The sequence below is a fragment of the Amphibalanus amphitrite genome, unplaced genomic scaffold (genome assembly GCF_019059575.1).
Source record: "Amphibalanus amphitrite isolate SeventyFive unplaced genomic scaffold, NRLGWU_Aamphi_draft 000396F_arrow, whole genome shotgun sequence".
Taxonomy (NCBI): domain Eukaryota; kingdom Metazoa; phylum Arthropoda; class Thecostraca; order Balanomorpha; family Balanidae; genus Amphibalanus; species Amphibalanus amphitrite.
This window is the reverse complement of record NW_024881890.1, coordinates 60,194-76,345: the sequence shown is the minus strand read 5'-3', so window position 1 is coordinate 76,345 and position 16,152 is coordinate 60,194. Positions and strand designations below refer to the sequence as shown.

At 49.3% G+C, this 16,152-nt stretch overlaps 2 protein-coding genes across 2 annotated transcripts in view; one reads left to right on the top strand and one right to left on the bottom strand.

The window, feature by feature from the left end:
• The window catches only part of LOC122390444, a 30,680-nt gene extending 22,309 nt beyond the window's left edge, over window positions 1–8,371 (bottom strand). Inside the window, exon 1 of the mRNA XM_043383400.1 lies at window positions 8,028–8,371. The gene's annotated coding sequence lies outside the window, so the exon portion shown is untranslated. The remainder of the gene's footprint in view (window positions 1–8,027) is intronic.
• A 3,416-nt stretch (window positions 8,372–11,787) lies between these two features.
• Window positions 11,788–15,219, top strand: LOC122390456. Its single transcript, XM_043383404.1, has 2 exons — window positions 11,788–12,006; window positions 12,418–15,219. The coding sequence occupies exon 2, from the start codon at window positions 12,553–12,555 to the stop codon at window positions 14,554–14,556; it is 2,004 nt and encodes a 667-aa protein (XP_043239339.1). The 5' UTR covers window positions 11,788–12,006; window positions 12,418–12,552; the 3' UTR covers window positions 14,557–15,219.
• Window positions 15,220–16,152: the final 933 nt, after the last annotated feature.

Sequence of the window (16,152 nt, the reverse complement as noted above, 5' to 3'; positions counted from 1 at the left end):
GCTAGTGACTCGGGCTGACCTGTTCGTCTAGCTTTGTGTAGGATGTTTAGGGTTTGGGCTTGAACCATAGTGGAGGGGTCCGGCCAGCCGAGTGAGGCACGGACAGAGGAGATGTGGTCGAATTTCTTTTTGCCGGAGATGATGCGGGCCGCAAAATTTAGAATTTTGTTGATGGTGGCGAGGTTCTTGGCAGACCCGTTGCCATAGACGGAGAGGCAGTAGCGGACGTGGGAAAGGACGAGGGCAGACACAAGGATTGGGAGAGTGCCGGATGGTAGGTAGTGGCGGATGTGGGAGAGACCGATAAGGATGCCGAAGCACTTCTGTGACAGTTGCGATACGTGCGAGTCCCAAGTGAGATGGCGATCAAAAGTGACACCGAGATTTTTTGCTTCAGTGCAAGGTGATAGCACGGCTTGCCGAAACTTGACCGTGAACGGTGGGAGGTCTCGCAGATTTTGACGTGAGCCGATGGGAAGTAGCTCGAATTTTGACTCGTTAAGTTTTAGACCGTTCGAATGAAAGTAATCACCAAGCGACTGGAGAGATGCCTCGAGTTTTAAGATAAGGTCAGGTAGCTCGGACTTGTGTCCAGAGACTAAAACCTGGGTGTCATCGGCGTACTGAATGATAAAAGAGTCGCCAGCGTACAAGCTAAGATCGTTAACGACGATGCTGAATAAGAGAGGACCCAACGATGACCCCTGGAAGACGCCCTGGCTAATGTTGAGCGGAGGGGAGCTCTGTGAGGCAGAGATGGCTACGCTTTGCGTGTGACCGTCAAGATAATTTCGAAACCAGGCAGTGTCAATGCCGTGCAGCTCGAGCTTGTCAAGCAATTTAGAGTGGGAAATCACGTCAAAAGCTTTAGACAGATCAAGTAAACAGAGCAGAGAGATGTGGCCTTGATCCATGCCAGCAAGTGCTCGGTCAGAGCTTAGGGATAGGAAAGCGAAACTTGCACTAGCTTTTCCCCCATGGGTAAAAAAATGGACCTATAGCCCCCTTGATGACATCACAAGGTATTTTCAACCCCTGCACGGGCAGCAAACTTCCGCGTCACAGACATGAACTTCAAATTAGAGGTGGCAAGAAGTTGAAGTTTTGGGAACCAGACTCGAACCAGACCCGTCTGGACATCTCTGGAACCAGTCAGACCCGGTCTAAGTTGGAATTGGAACCAGTTGGACCCGTTCCCAAAAGTTAAATTAACCCGCGCCCTGATGGGGGGGCCATTTTGGCCCCCCGTGGTTTTTCTTAAATAGCGAGAAAACGGCGGCGCGCAGCGCCGCCTAATTAAGGGTACCTTCCCGGGCATCAATTTGACACCTTCACACAAAATTTCATGTCACAGATCACCTTAGGTCAGGAGTTATTGAGGTCAAACTGAGGTCATGTTCGAGTAAAAATGGGCAAAAACATGACATATTGAAACGCTCACGAATTTTACAGTAACAAGCAATTTTAAAGTTCTTTATGTGGTTGTGTAGAGATAAAACGACGCTACAAATCTGCTATCTCGGATTTTCCAAATTATGGGATTTTCAACCCCAAAAATAAAAAATTGATTTTTTTAGAAAAACTCAAAACATTTCCAAATTTTTTTCGAAGTTCGAAAACAACCGGAATATATGTAATAGTCCCTGCGCTCTTCGATATACAAATGTACAAATGTTCAATGTAAAATGTACATACCAAATTTTAGATCAATACCTCCTTTTTTGGCCAAGTTATAGTGAAAAAATGGTTCAAAATTGATTACGTCAAATTTTTTAACTCAATTTTTAGCAATTCTAGACCACGTGGCGCAAAACAAAGACGACCGTTGAACTCCCCGTGACGAGCTGCATCGAACTGATACCCATTGTATGCAAAAATATCAACTTTGAAATTTGACCTAATTTGACCTGACCTTGACCTGACCTTGACCTGACCTTGACCTGACCTTCACCAAAACATAATCTCAACTGACCCCAGGGGCTGCCTGTCCCACATAATCGCATTTGGCATATAAAATGGACCAAAAAACATGCATCACATGCTATTTTTAATTGGGGAATATTTGTTTCTGGTCCCTTAAAAGCTGTTTCTGGCACCTAATTGCTGATCAGCCCCAAAATGCTTATTCGACCCTAATATCTGAATCTGGCACCTAATTGCTTCCACACAGCCGTAAGTTGCCAGATCGTCTAGTTGAACTCCGTATTTGCTGTTTGCTGATTCAGCACCAAAACCAAAACATCCAGCACCTATTTTATTCCACGTTTGCCTACCTAATTCGCGTAATCTTCCTGATTTTATGTATCCTAACAACATGAACGTTGCATTCGGTGATGTCAAGTGCCATTTTCGCCAGTGGAGATAATGATTAATGCCATTTCTAGCCAAAAGAGAATCACTAGCCAGCTATGGTGCAGCATAGCAAGACGCTCCTATACCAGCCCGCTATGTAGAGAATAGAGATTACTGCACCCTCAGCCATTTTAACGTGAAAAGTTTGGATCCGTCACTTCCAGCCAGGCTCTCAGGTCATAAACTGGAGTAAAGCAAAATGTCAACTCTGAACAGACATGCCACGCAACCGGCCCTCTTTTCAATATTATTAGCTTTCTGCCAGGGGCGCGGGAACTACTTTCCGACTGGGGGGCACACCATAATAAACCTAGGGTACCCCCAAATCTAGTTTTCTCACCGGTTTTAGGCCACTTATTTTTCACCCCTCGGCTTTTTCAACAAAAAAAGAAAACATTTGCAAAAAAGTGTGGTATTCCGTCTCAAAGCTGTGGGGGCACCGCCCCCACGGCCCCAGAGTTGGGGGGCGGGGGGGGGGGGGCAAGCTGCCCCCACTGCCCCCCCCCCCGGCTCCCGCGCCTATGCTTTCTGCAATCATCGTCTGACTCCATCTCGATCAAACGCAGCATCCGGTTTCTACAGGGGCGTTTGACTGACCGGCCACACAATAACCAAAAACAAAATCAAAGCTTCACGCACACATATGACATAAGTAAGAAACGGATGAAAAAGGTACAACCACGGCACAACTCGGTGCGGCAAACAATGGACAATGTCCCACGCAAGATCCCGCGTTTCTTCAGCGGCCTTGAACGGAATGAAAACATTACATTTCTTTTTTGGAGCTATTTGATGACGTCAAAAAATACAATACCCGTTTTAATGGTCAAAATCGAGACAATTACTCACAAAAATGTTTCCCTTTAAGCATTACAAATAAATACTTTTAAATATTTAAATGACATTGTTTTTTTCAAACAAATCAATATTATTTGCTTACTTAAACGTCATATACAATGCTGAGATCACTACGGGGCTGTCTTAGAGTCTAGCTGCACTGGCAACCTTTAGGCTAGACTCCAGGGGTCATTATACCAGAACAACATGATTCTACCAGCCAGTAGTTCATTTTTCTACTAGATTGGTGCTACGCTCAGCATTTAGGTGCCAGATTCAGAAAAAAAGAGTAAGGCGTACCGATGAATAGGTGCCAGAAACAGCTAATTAAGGTCATTTTCCATGATTGGTGCTGGTATCCACTAAATAGGTGCTGAGGACCAGTTTTGGGGCGAGTCAGCTTTTAGGTGCCAGAAATAGCTTTTCTGGGACGCAATTAAATGGCGTCCTTTTTAATTTGTAATCCTCAGTGACCTGACTTCTGTGACCTCGATGTTAACTGTCATTGTGGCCAGCGGTGCAACGTGCTTTAACAATCGGGCCGTAGGCGTTTGTGCATGATGTGTAATGTGCAATGTGCATGCTGCTTGAAGTTGCCGAGGTGGAAAGGATTCAGAACCGTGCGTGACTATAACCCGATTGGTTGAGCCTCGGATGATAGTTACTGGATCGGGTGATAGGGCGTATCCGCCTAGGGTCAGGAAGTATATAAACTCGGAGAGGAATGCAAAGGGGACTCGACGTCTGCACGCCGAAAAGGCGCGCAACGCTGAGCGCTCATAGTCTCCACGCTACTGGCTTCTGGTTCGAGGTAAGTTCCGATTATGCTGGGATGATTAGCTCAATGCCCATCCCATAGTTGGGATAGGAGCACCGGGGAGGAGTGTTAGGTTAGCTTGCGCGCTGTTAGTATAGCGTTACTCGTTAGGTTACCTTCGCCTGAACCACCGCATCGTAACCAACCATTGCGTTGCAAAGTTTCCCAACCAATAGTTGATGTGGATATTTTGGTTTGACAGTGGTGCGGGTGGCAGACTGGTAAAAGGCTAGGAGACGTCATGTGCAGAACGTCATGTGGAGAGTCTACCATTGTCATGATTCAAAAGAATACAGATAAGGGGGCTATATGCTAACACAGACAGACCAAGTCTCCGCGACAATGGCATAACGTGCAATTGTATGTAGTGGGTCAATTTAAGATCTCCAGAGCCACCACGTGGCGCTACGGTCGGGGTAGGGCGAGTCCAAATCCCGAGGGAAGTGCAAGGTCAGTGTTTCGAAGTGAGTGTGAGTGTTTCGAAGTAGTGGGTCCTATTGTGCTACATGTCATTAACCACTCGCTTTCAACCGGTGTCGTGCCCTCTCTATGGAAACATGCCACGGTGGTTCCGATCTATAAGTCAGGAGACAAAACGTTGCCAGCCAACTTTCGGCCAGTCAGTGTTCTAAATGTAATCTCAAAACTAGCCGAGAAGATTGTAAATTTGCAAATTTTGAGCTATCTAAATAGTAACAACATTCTGACTCCTACCCAGTTCGCCTATCGCCCTGCCCACTCGACGGAGGATGCTGCGCTCTGTCTAGCCAGCCGTATAGCTCACAACACCGATCGTGGCATGGTCACATCGGTGACGTCACTGGACCTCAGTAAGGCGTTCGATTGTGTCCAGCGTGGTGCACTGATGTCCAAGCTAGGATGGTATGGGATATCGACCCATTGGCTGGGGAGCTATTTCGCGAATCGGACCCAGACCGTGAAGGGGGGAACCAGCATCGAGGAGGTGCCGTTTGGTGTGGTCCAAGGCGGAACTTTGGGTCCCACCATGTTCAACCTGTTCATGAATGACCTTGTGGGCCATATTCAGTTCGGCTGGCTATCTAGTTATGCGGACGACAGCCAGCTAGTGCATTGTGCTGGACCTGATAATGTGACGCAGCTCAAACGTCGCATAGAGTCCGACTTAGTTCAACTGTCTCGGTGGTTTCGCTGTAACGGGCTCAAAGTAAACCCCACCAAGACCGAGTTCCTGCTGGCTGGAACCCCAGCAAACACCGCAAGCGTATCAGATTTAGTTGTGAACTTTGATGGTGTGTCACTTCAGCACTCAGAAAGCATCAAGATCTTAGGTGTCCAATTCGACTGTCACTTAAACTGGGAAAAACAGGTTAGCTCAGTGGCACAGAAGTGTAGTGGTGCTATTGTTTCTATTCGGAAATTGAATTTACCTCGGGAGACAACCAAAATGTTGATTCAGGCGCTGGTGTTCCCCACACTCATGTACTGTCTTCCTGTCTGGGCCCCCAAATCAAAGACTCTCAGGAAACGGATCGAGAAGGTGTTAAATTTCGCAGTCAGAACTGTCACAGGGCTCCGTAAATTTGACCGCGTCACGGAAGCCCGATTGGAGCTAGGCTGGCCTACGTTCGACGCGATGATCGATCTGCGCGATGTGCAGCGAATCTATCATGTAATGCGGCAGAGGGACGCATCTCGGCAGCTGAGGGCACTCGTTGAGACTCGGTCACAGGTATCGCTGAGACCGACGCCGAGACCGCGCTCCACCGCTGATGATACTATGCTACAAATCCCTAGGTGTCGTCTGCAGTGCACAAAAATGTCGTTCCCTCACCGAGCCATTGCGACTTGGAACCGCCTGCCACCGGATGTGAGGCAGTCGAGGGCGGCCAAGTTCAGGCGAAGCATACGCAGTTGTTTGGCGTCCAAATGATCCCGATAGGTATGTCAGTGTGGCTGTGTGACCTCTTACAATGATCTGCTCGCTTCATATTTTAACTTACTTTGATTGTGCTTGACGCTGGAGTGTAAGTGCCTGTGTGGTTTCTCCAAAGATAAGCAATACATACATACATACATACAAGGTCACCGGTCATTGTGGGGGAAGGAGGGAGGGGGAGTGACGCGGTATCGCGGCGCATGGGGCGTGCGTAGCGCCGGGAGTGGGCCGCCCAGGGCCGCCCGCCACTGCGCCGAGGCTGAGGGGAGGGAATGATGGTTGCGGGTGCGTTCACTCCGGTATGGTGGTTTCCTGTTCATGTGGAACCGGCAAGAATGCGACTGAAGGGAATCATTATCTCAAACGGGCAAGCCAGAGGCAGCGTCAGTTTCAGCCAAAATGTTGAACAATGATAATTGAAATCTAGGACGTATTCATAGCATGCAACTATTCAGTCGATAGTTGCATGATGCTTTTCATGATGCATGATAAGGCTGTTCTAAACTGTTATTTGAGTAAGATATTTTTCATTTGGCACGTTCAGTTTTGGTGGGTTTTATCGGGTCGAAAAGAAGCAGGAAATAAAAAAAGAGTCGAAATGGCTCCAGACAAATGACCAAAAATATTTTCTTAAAAAATGAAACTTAGCTAAACATTTACTAGCGATAATTTTTACTTTTGGAGAGGATGTTGGGGAAATATATTGGAGAAAGATGTCCTCGTGCTTATCTGTGTCGCAGTAGAAGCCAGAAGGAAAGGTTTTGGTTCGTGTCCAGATAAAACCAGACCCGGGAGTGGGACTCGAACTCACGACATCGCATTCAGCTCACAGGTTACCCAACCTCAACGCTACGAGCACCTATCGGCCTGCGCAGCTTGCTCAGTGTTTCGACTTAAGTTCGGCCAAAGTGTCTGACGTCTATCAATGTCACGAGGCGAAACCCCGAAGTAAATGTCCATCCCGGTGGCTTGGTCGGTAGAGCGTCGGACTCCATGTGCCATGTGGTGAGAGCGCACGTCCCGGTTGCAAAAGTCCGGGTTCGAAACGCAACGTGTGCTTGACGTTTTTGAGCGGCTCCTGACGGGTATGGTTGTGGTTGGTGGCAGGCCGCTGCCGTCAGTGAGGGGACCGGCCGTGCGCGGCTATGTGCGCACGTTAAAATTTGGACTCTTAATTCTGCCATAGACCAGGAATTGCTTGATCGGAGGGTAGAGAGCAGGGTCAACGCAACAAGCTCAGCTTAGCGGGGACTTTGTCCATGTGATTCCTTTCTTTCAAAAGGTTCGGGCCAAATTTATATTAAAAAAGGGGGAGTCGAACCAGGTTGGGCCGGGTTAAACCCGGTTGGACCGGTGACTTACACGGCTTATTTCGGGTTAAATATTTTCATTAACTGATCTTATTGTTTTTAGCTTACACGCATAATAACTTTTAGCTTTTTAACTCCAGACTTCATGCACAAAAATGTGGCATTCGTCCACTTTTCCTCATCTTCACTTAGCGACTTGATTTGATCTTAAAGACCCATTTTACCAGCAAAAAAGAAAATCACCTGCGTGATAATTAGGAGGGCGCTCTACGCATGAAACGCCAGCCGGTCAAAAAACTGGCGAACGATGCGATCTTTCTACTGCTTGAATTATATTCAATGAAAATTTCAGGAGACATAAATAATCTTAATCCTTATAGCTACTGGGCGCCCGAAGCATTCGCTAGCATTCAATTGCCAGCTGCATTACTAACATCACATTTGCATTACTTTGGGTTCACCATAGTTGACAGTAGATTTGCCGGCCACAGCAAACCCATGCCTCATTATCTTTTCCTTCCAAGCAGTCAACTGCGAAGCTAACCAGCCGCCCGGCCCACCACCGCGATATGGAACAACGCTAGAGTGCGCCATTTGCCTGCGGCAGTGCCCCACCGCGCCGGGGCTGTTTGACAGGTCACCCGCACCGTGACCTCGCCACCCTCCCCCCTCCCCACCTCCCCACCGGGTCCAGCTCGGTAGTGACCTCTCCTTGAATATCACATGGACTCTAAGGCTCAACGCCATCTAGTTGCGTCTGGAGATCCTTACTAGATCCACTGTATGTACATACCTGCTCCGTTTCCATGTTCAGAAGGCTGATGAACTTCCTCAACTGGAGACCACCGCGCTGTCCGGTCCTAGAATCTCGCAAGCATCCGATCGGCAAATCCTCTTCCTGTCCGGGCCTCAGTTATCTTTCTCGACAGTTCACGTCGGTTTTCAGTTCACCACACTTCGGACCTAAATTTACTTGCACTTGCAAACGTGAGACTCAAGTGTCACATTCTAGATGTCGCCCTGCATGGTGCCTTCTGCCTATACTGCCTACCAGGCTCCAAAACCCACGCTCCGCGCCCGGCACTGCACCGCAAACACGGGCTCGCGCGCACAGGAGGATCGCTTCCCGGCCCCGCCTGGGCACGCCCGATCGTCTTCGGACGTTGTTCGGTGATCGGGGCACGCCGTGGGACCTCCCGCGGCGACCGCGCGGCGGGTGCGTGTCGATCGGCCTGCCATCTGGTGGCCAGGTGCTGCACTTCCCGGGGCGGAAGTGTTGGAATGAGGGAGGCGGACCCAGGCTAGGCATGGACACGATTAAATTACGGTGTGTAATGAATTTGTTTGTATTGGACATTCCGATGACCCACACCTATAGGTGGGGTCGAAACTCGAACGGACTCCCTCTCGATTTTTCACGAATGACTCGTTCAATTAAAAAGCGATCGATCGCAACGAAACTTAAAAAAAACTTTCATTTCAACGAAACTTTCAAGAAACTTTCAAAGCCCTGAAGTATCCAAATATTTTCACATCCTCTCTGGAAAGTAAATGACCCTAGCCCAAATGGTTTTTGGCCTGTGACCTTATTGTCGCCGTACTATTATGCCAAACCAAATAGCGATTAGAAGTATGTCCGCGCACATTAGGCATTTGTGCGTTTTCAGATAAGTTTCCAGATTCAATCTGGAGACCTATCTGGAAACCCTCAGCGACCTCAGCGTGACGCGGGTTACAACAGTCATGGCTGTCCAGTGTTCACAATGATATACATATATATCGATCTGCCCATGCCTCTCAGTTGTGCGTGTGCGCCGGTCTCCACAGTGATATATCGATCTGTCCATGCCCCTCAGTTATGCCCCCGGTCTCTGTTAGTGGTCCGTCTACTTCACAGTCTCAGTCTGTCAGCGACAGTGCACCGGTCAGAGCCCGGCACCCGTGACCCGCGCGGCGACACGCTTCTCACGGTGCAGGCGGTCACGTGACGCGCGCCCGTGACGTCACCGCGCAGAGGTGAGAGGTGCGCCATTCGACCGCCGTGTGGACGCCGCCTAACTCAGGCACCGGGACCCGTCTAATTGGGAGTGATTACAGGCTGGGGAACCTGCCGCGGACCGGAAAACGGGAATTAGTGGTGCTTTGAATTAGCTATGTATGTGGTGTGCTGAGGCCTCTTGCACCAAACTACCTACCTAGGTAAATTCCGATTTTACCTAAATTCTCTTGCACCAAACTACCTACCAAAAAACGCTACCGTGAAAATTTACCTAGAAATTCTACCGAGCGGCATCGGAACTTACCAGTTGTTAAAGTCCGACCGGCTGTTTTCCTCTTGCACCGAAAGCCGGAAAGAAGTACTCGCGGAGGAATTTTTGACGATTTGACGGTAAATCGGGCTTCCAAAATAACTAGCAAAACCTTAGGTAAAATGATTCAATTAGTGACAATAGGCACAATTCATGATAGTCCACGGGTACTTTTATGTAAATTAGGCATTACAAAATGTTTAGACAATGATAAATCAATGTTTTATGAGTGAATAATAATATAATTGACCAAATGCTCCATGGGTTCACAGAGGTGCTTCTCCGTACCAAGGCGATAAACTTCCGTAGCAGAACAGCCAGGTTGAAGACTCACTCGTTGCCATGGAAACGAAGCTTATTTGTTCAAGTAATTTAATATCAAAATAACTTCTATCGGTATTTACGTAAATGAAAAATGATTTCATAATACCAAAATGTATATTAACCCGCGCCCTGCTGGGGGGGGGGTGTTTGAACACCCCCCCTTGTGGTTTTTCGCGAATATCTCAAAAACGGCGGCGCGGAGCGCCGCCGTTTTTGGTACACCTTATAATACATCAATTCTACACATGTTGTGAAAATTTCAGACCAAGGTCATTCAAGGTCAGGTCACCAGGTCACTTGAAGTGACCTCACCTCATAAAAAATTTCAATGTCTGTCATAGCTACACCGAGTGACCGATCGCTTTGAAACTTTCAGCGATTGCTAAGAGCAATAGCATATACAAAATGTATATCTCAGAATTTTGATATCGATGACCTAAGGTCAGGTCAATTTTGCGACCTCCCCATTATAAGTCAATGGGAGAAAATTGAAATGCGCCTCTTTTGGATGAAAGACATTATACACACTCCCAAACACCGAATTACAAGTGGTTTAGACACACTGAACTTGAAAATGGTGTCCGTGACCCTTGTTTATGCCCTGAGGTCATCTTAGGTCACGAATGGTATCTAACAGTTTTTCGCAAATAACTTTTGATAGAGGCATGCTAGAGCGATGAAAACGCCTTAGATGTGTTCAGCTCGACGATACGGATCGACTGATATGCAACATGACCCTTTCCGGTCAGGTCATGACCTTGACCTGAGGTCAAATTTTCAAGTTGACCTTTCAAGGTCAAGTTATAGTTCATTCGATGCGTCTTGACGAGAGGAACACGATGCCGGTAAAAGTAAGCTCGTACATGGCTTGGGTCAAAAGTTATTGCAGAAAAACTGTTTTCGAAAATATCGGCTATTTTTGCAGTTCTTGCCCCCTGCAGGCAAAACCGTTGACCTTAGGTCAAATCTGAGAGGATACTCAGAAAGGGCGTTAATAGGGCTATCGAATGCGCTTTTCCGCGGCGCTGTAGCTCTATTGGTTCCCGAGTTATGCGTTGGCTTCTTGGAAATTTTCGACATTCGACCTGGAAATCGGCGAAATTTTGCCTTCAATGACCTCTGGTGACCTGACCTTTGACCTGAACAAAAAATTGACCGAAGTGATTTCGTCATTATTTTTTACGCTCTTTCGAACGCCGCCTTCCGCGTATCGCTACGTGGCCCAGGAGCCGAGTTACAAGGGGGGGTGTTCAAACACCCCCCCCAGCAGGGCGTGGAAATCCAGGACCCCCAGCAGCGCGCGGGTTAATAAAAACAATATCCATTTAATTGTTTTCTTTAGTTACTATTTGTTTGCGCCCACAAATAATTCGTCGCCAAACAGCCAATCAAAACAAATCCTAAAAACGCGAGCTGTCAACTTTACCTAGGTAGGTAGGTAGGATGGTGCAAGAGAAGCTACCGCCGTAGGTAGTTTTACTAGGTAGGTATTTTGCCGATTCTACCTAGCTAGGTATTTTGGTGCAAGAGGCCTCAGGTTGTGAGATAATAGTCCAACAGTGCTCGGACGTAGCATTGAATGAAAATATATAAATTTTAAGGTCTCTTAGGAATGCGTATTGTGCATCCAATGGCGCTTTTCGAGTTATTGTTGCTTTTGTAAAAAAAAACTGCATAGGCAGGTACCACCCCGTGAGACGAACCCTGCTTATTATAAACCAATGCATATTTCCGTGCAAGATTTTTCTCGGAAAGAAAATAATTACCTAATTTACTGTTAATCGCTGACATAATACGTTGGTCTGCAGTGTCGCAAAGAATCAAAATGCTTTCTTGTTGCCAGTCCTGACCGAGGACAGGACCAGGTGAGGGAGGGGGCGGGGGCGTGGAGGGACGGGGGAGCGGTCAGCCAGCTGCGCTGATAAGGCGGCCTGCTATCGGAGGTATCGGTCGCGTTTCGAGCGGCCGGCCGGCGCGGCGCCCAGTATCGGTGCTGACGGGGTATCGTCGCGGCGCGAGCTCCCCGGGCCGCGGCCTGTGGTAACCGTCACGTGGTGGCAGTCCGTCGACCAGTCCCCGGTGCTGCTGTGGCTACCTGGAGACGTGTTTACCTGCACATGTACAGATTGCAGGTGTCCTGTGAGTAGCCCGAAACGTGGGAGGGCGCAGTGTACATACAGCGTTGAAGGGGAGACAAATCAATTAGTATCTATAGATTTGTTTTAGGCATGGCTATAGTATGCTCACTTTACGTTCACAAATGTTCAGGTTAGCCTTAATCAATTTTTTGAAGTTTTAACGTTATCATAGGCATGAGTACCTATAGCTATTCAGTATTCAGCCTATCGCTTCCTCATAATTTTTATTTTTATCATGCCTCCTGAAATTGAAAAAAAGCGTGAGGCACATGTGAACTTGTGTGGGTGAGTGCAGCCGATGCATACTGTGGCAGGATGTATGGTACGCGCGCTCTACTTAAAAAAAAATGACTCCTGAAATTAACGTTTTCAGTTTTGCATGTCACTCATGAGCGATGGTGGTATGTTGCAGATGCTGACTTGAGCTTCATTTGCCTACCCCAGTACCGGAACTGCCCAGGCTATACATGTGACGAAACAATGCAATAATGTGACACAGAAACTGGATGAAGACAGAGCCATGAAGCAATTGAAAATAGCCTGAACTATGATAATGTTCGGCACAATGAGTTTCCTGCTCAACTCCCGGTTCGTGGGCCGCTACATCTCTCTGCTGCTGCTCGTCTGCTGTGTGGCAGCCACGGTATTTCTCCTGTACCGTCCTGCCTCCGCCCCAGCGGTGCCACCCCCCGAGCTGCCGTGGCTCGGGACTTCCGGTGACGCCGCCTGCCGTCTTCCGCCGCTGCCCCTCAACCCGCCCGAGCTGCAGCCTCTGTTCCACCACGTTCCGCCACTCGTCTGTGACCCTGAGCCTGCCTGGGTCACCGTGCTCGGCAGCAACGTGAACATCAGCGCCACAGCCCGGCGAGCTCACGGACGTGTCACCTGCCAGTTCACCGACCTGCTGCTCAAGGACGACATGTGGGCCGTCCAGGGGTTCCGCTCCAACTCGGAGGAGGGATACACTCTGAAGGAGTCTGACTTTGTGAGTGTCAGCTGCACCGCTGAGGATGGAGGGACGTGGAATAATATTGTTGCCGGAGTTCGCAAGAACGCGGCACCGCACGCGCTGCCGCTGTCGGACTTGCCCAAGGACCACCTTCCCGTGAACATTCTCATCTGGGGCTTCGACTCGTTGTCACGAAACACGTTCATGCGCAAGCTGCCACGCACGTACGCCTTCCTGCGTGATGAGCTGCACGCCACTGTCCTGCGCGGCTACAACATCGTGGGGGACGGCACGCCGCAGGCCCTGATCCCCATTCTAACTGGGCGGACCGAACGGGAGCTGCCGGACACCCGTCGGCGGACCTGGGGCTCACAGATGGTCAACGTGTACCCGTTCCTCTGGAAGGACTTCCAGAGTGACGGCTACGTGACCGCCTTCAACGAGGACCAACCGGACATCGGCACCTTCCAGTATCGGCTGCGTGGCTTCAACCCTCAGCCGACGACGCACTACATGCGGACCTTCTTTCTGGCGGCCAGCAGGACGTACGGCAACAACGCGCCGTACTGCCTCCGCGACACGCCGCGACACAAAGTGATGTCCGACTTTGTCGAGAACATGTACGAGGCTTACCCAGATCGAGCCAAGTTCATCTTTAGCTTCCACTGTGAGCTGTCACACGATGACATCAATCAGATCGAGGTGGCAGACGCAGACATGGAGGCGTTCTTGCAGCGAATGAAGAGCAAGGGACACCTGGACAATACTGTGCTGATCGTGATGGCAGACCACGGTCACCGCTTCACGGCAGTGCGTTCCACTCAGCAGGGCAAGCTGGAGGAGCGCCTGCCGTTCTTCTCGTGGACATTTCCGACGTGGGTGCGGCAGCGCTACCCGAATGTCATAGCAGCGCTGGAAGAAAATGTGGAGCGGCTCACGACGCCGTTCGACCAGTACCAGACGCTGTCGCACCTGCGACACTGGCCGGACGGTCCTCCCCCTGACCCCGCCAACCGCGCCGTCAGCCTGCTGGTGCCTGGCACGGCTGCTCGCGGCTGCGCGGCCGCCGGCGTGGAGGCTCACTGGTGCGCCTGCCTGCGCTGGCTTCCCGTGTCCATCAACGACTCTTCAGTGGTCGCGGCCGCGCGCGCCTTCGAGGAGTACGTGCTGGCGGAGCAGGAGCGCGAGGCTCCGGGCGCGTGCGCGCCGCTGGAGGTGCTGGCGGTGGAGCGGGCCGAGTTGCTGGCGCCGCAGCAGGATGTGCTGCGCTTCGTCAGCTCTAAGGACGCGGACGGTTTCGTGCCGGACCTGAGCGGCTCCTCGGCCACTGAGCAGACGCTGCAGCTGCGGCTGCTGGCCGCTCCCGCCGACCGGACCTTCGAGGTGACCGTGGTGGTCGAGGGGGGCGGCACGGTTCGAGTGAGACACGAAGACATCAGCCGCCTGGACCGCTACGGTAGACAGGCGCGCTGTGTCGAACAGCGCATGGATCACATGCGGAAACTGTGCTACTGTCGAGACGAGCCGGTGGAAGCCGGCCCCGCCGCGCCGGCCGGGAGGCGCAGTGATATCTTGCCTCGCGATGAACAGGCTCAAGTGTAACACGAACAAAAAAGTGACCGAATTACCAGTGGCGCTGATTTTATACTGATCTTTTTTGTAGTGTGAAATATGTAAGTCACCGCTCGCATTGTGTTTTGCTGAGATTTTTACACGTACCGTCTCGTACTCCGGAGACCATGAAAAATGCTCATTAGATAACATACTTCACTGAGTAAATAATTTATTCAGTGAATTATGTATATCTTTTAAAAGACCACTCTTGGAAACTCAAGAAGTAGCATGATCACTCAAGCAAGCTCAAAAAGCTGTTATGATGATTCATATTTCATTGTGGATTTTGCTTTCTTGTTGATAATTCTTTTTTTCACTTTTGAAAGTAGGCTTTGTGATAGAATGTAAAGGATGAGCGTTCGAGGAAGACATGGAATAACAGATGCTACCGGTTGGTGAACACTAAGTACCAATTTAGTGTTATGGTCTGGTTGAAAAAGAACAGCTGATAGGGAAGTTCTTGAAATGCATTGTCACCGAAATATTGAGTGGATCTTAGTCGAACGTTGTTATGGTAGAAGTATAAGTGTCCAAACTAACCCGTGCGATAAAGTGCGCGAGGCAATGATGAATTAATTACGATTTTTGTTTAGTCTATAAGCCGCCACCTGTTTAGTCTAACGACCACACACTTATGTAGATCTCGAACACGTCTCTGCAGTTCCCTTTTGACAAAAAAAAAAAATGATCCATGGTAACCATTAAAGTTACAAAACGAAAGAGTTACGAACTTTGTTTTTGTGCGCACATTAGACATTACTGTTGGCGGGTAGCACAGGATATCGGTCGATTCGGAGAGGACTCCACCTCCCCCTGCCTCCCCGGTTCATAAGGCAGGGCACCAGAGGTCGATTGATTGACTTCCATTGAGAGGCATCGAGTGGCACGGCGCGGCCGTAACAAGATTACAATGGGACGAGTTCTGTTATTGCCCTCGGTCATCGGCGTCAGTAGGCATTTAATACATACATTTCAGAGTCGCAGCAAGAGGCGATCATTCAGACAACCTGGCCTGGATCTTAATCATGCAGATGCCGTTGGAATATGCATGAATGGATATTGCACGCAAGTGCAATATCCAATCTCCATATTAGACTTATTTGAAAGGACATGAACTAACTGTCGACTACCATGGCCCCTGACGATTTAGGTATAAATGACAACGTCGCTAATGAAATCTCATGCGATGCTTCTTCACTGTCGATATGTGAGATAATGCGCGCTAAATGATTAGAATCGTTCTTTATTCTCTCTAACCAGACGATAACCGCCTGTAAGGCATGCTTTTATCGACGTACAAACCGTAACAAACTACAAAGCAAGCAAACAAAGCAAACAAAGCAAGCATCATATCGAGTTGTCGGATGATGTCAAGTGCAGCAGTGCAATGCGAGCACATAGTTCCACTCGGGACGCCGCCCGAGATCGTCCGATTCAGTTCGATGTTTGACGGGCGATATGGCAGGTGTCGTGTAGTGATTTCGTCATCAGTCACGCCACTTCCGTCTCGGTCAGCGATAGGTAAGCAACAGAGACTGGTGAGGTGGGCAATCGGAGCAGAGGTCACAGAGGTGGAGAGGTCAC

Bases quoted from the DNA above. Each gene is read 5' to 3' on its own strand.
- LOC122390456 (XM_043383404.1), top strand. From the start codon at position 12,553: ATGATAATGTTCGGCACAATGAGTTTCCTGCTCAACTCCCGGTTCGTG.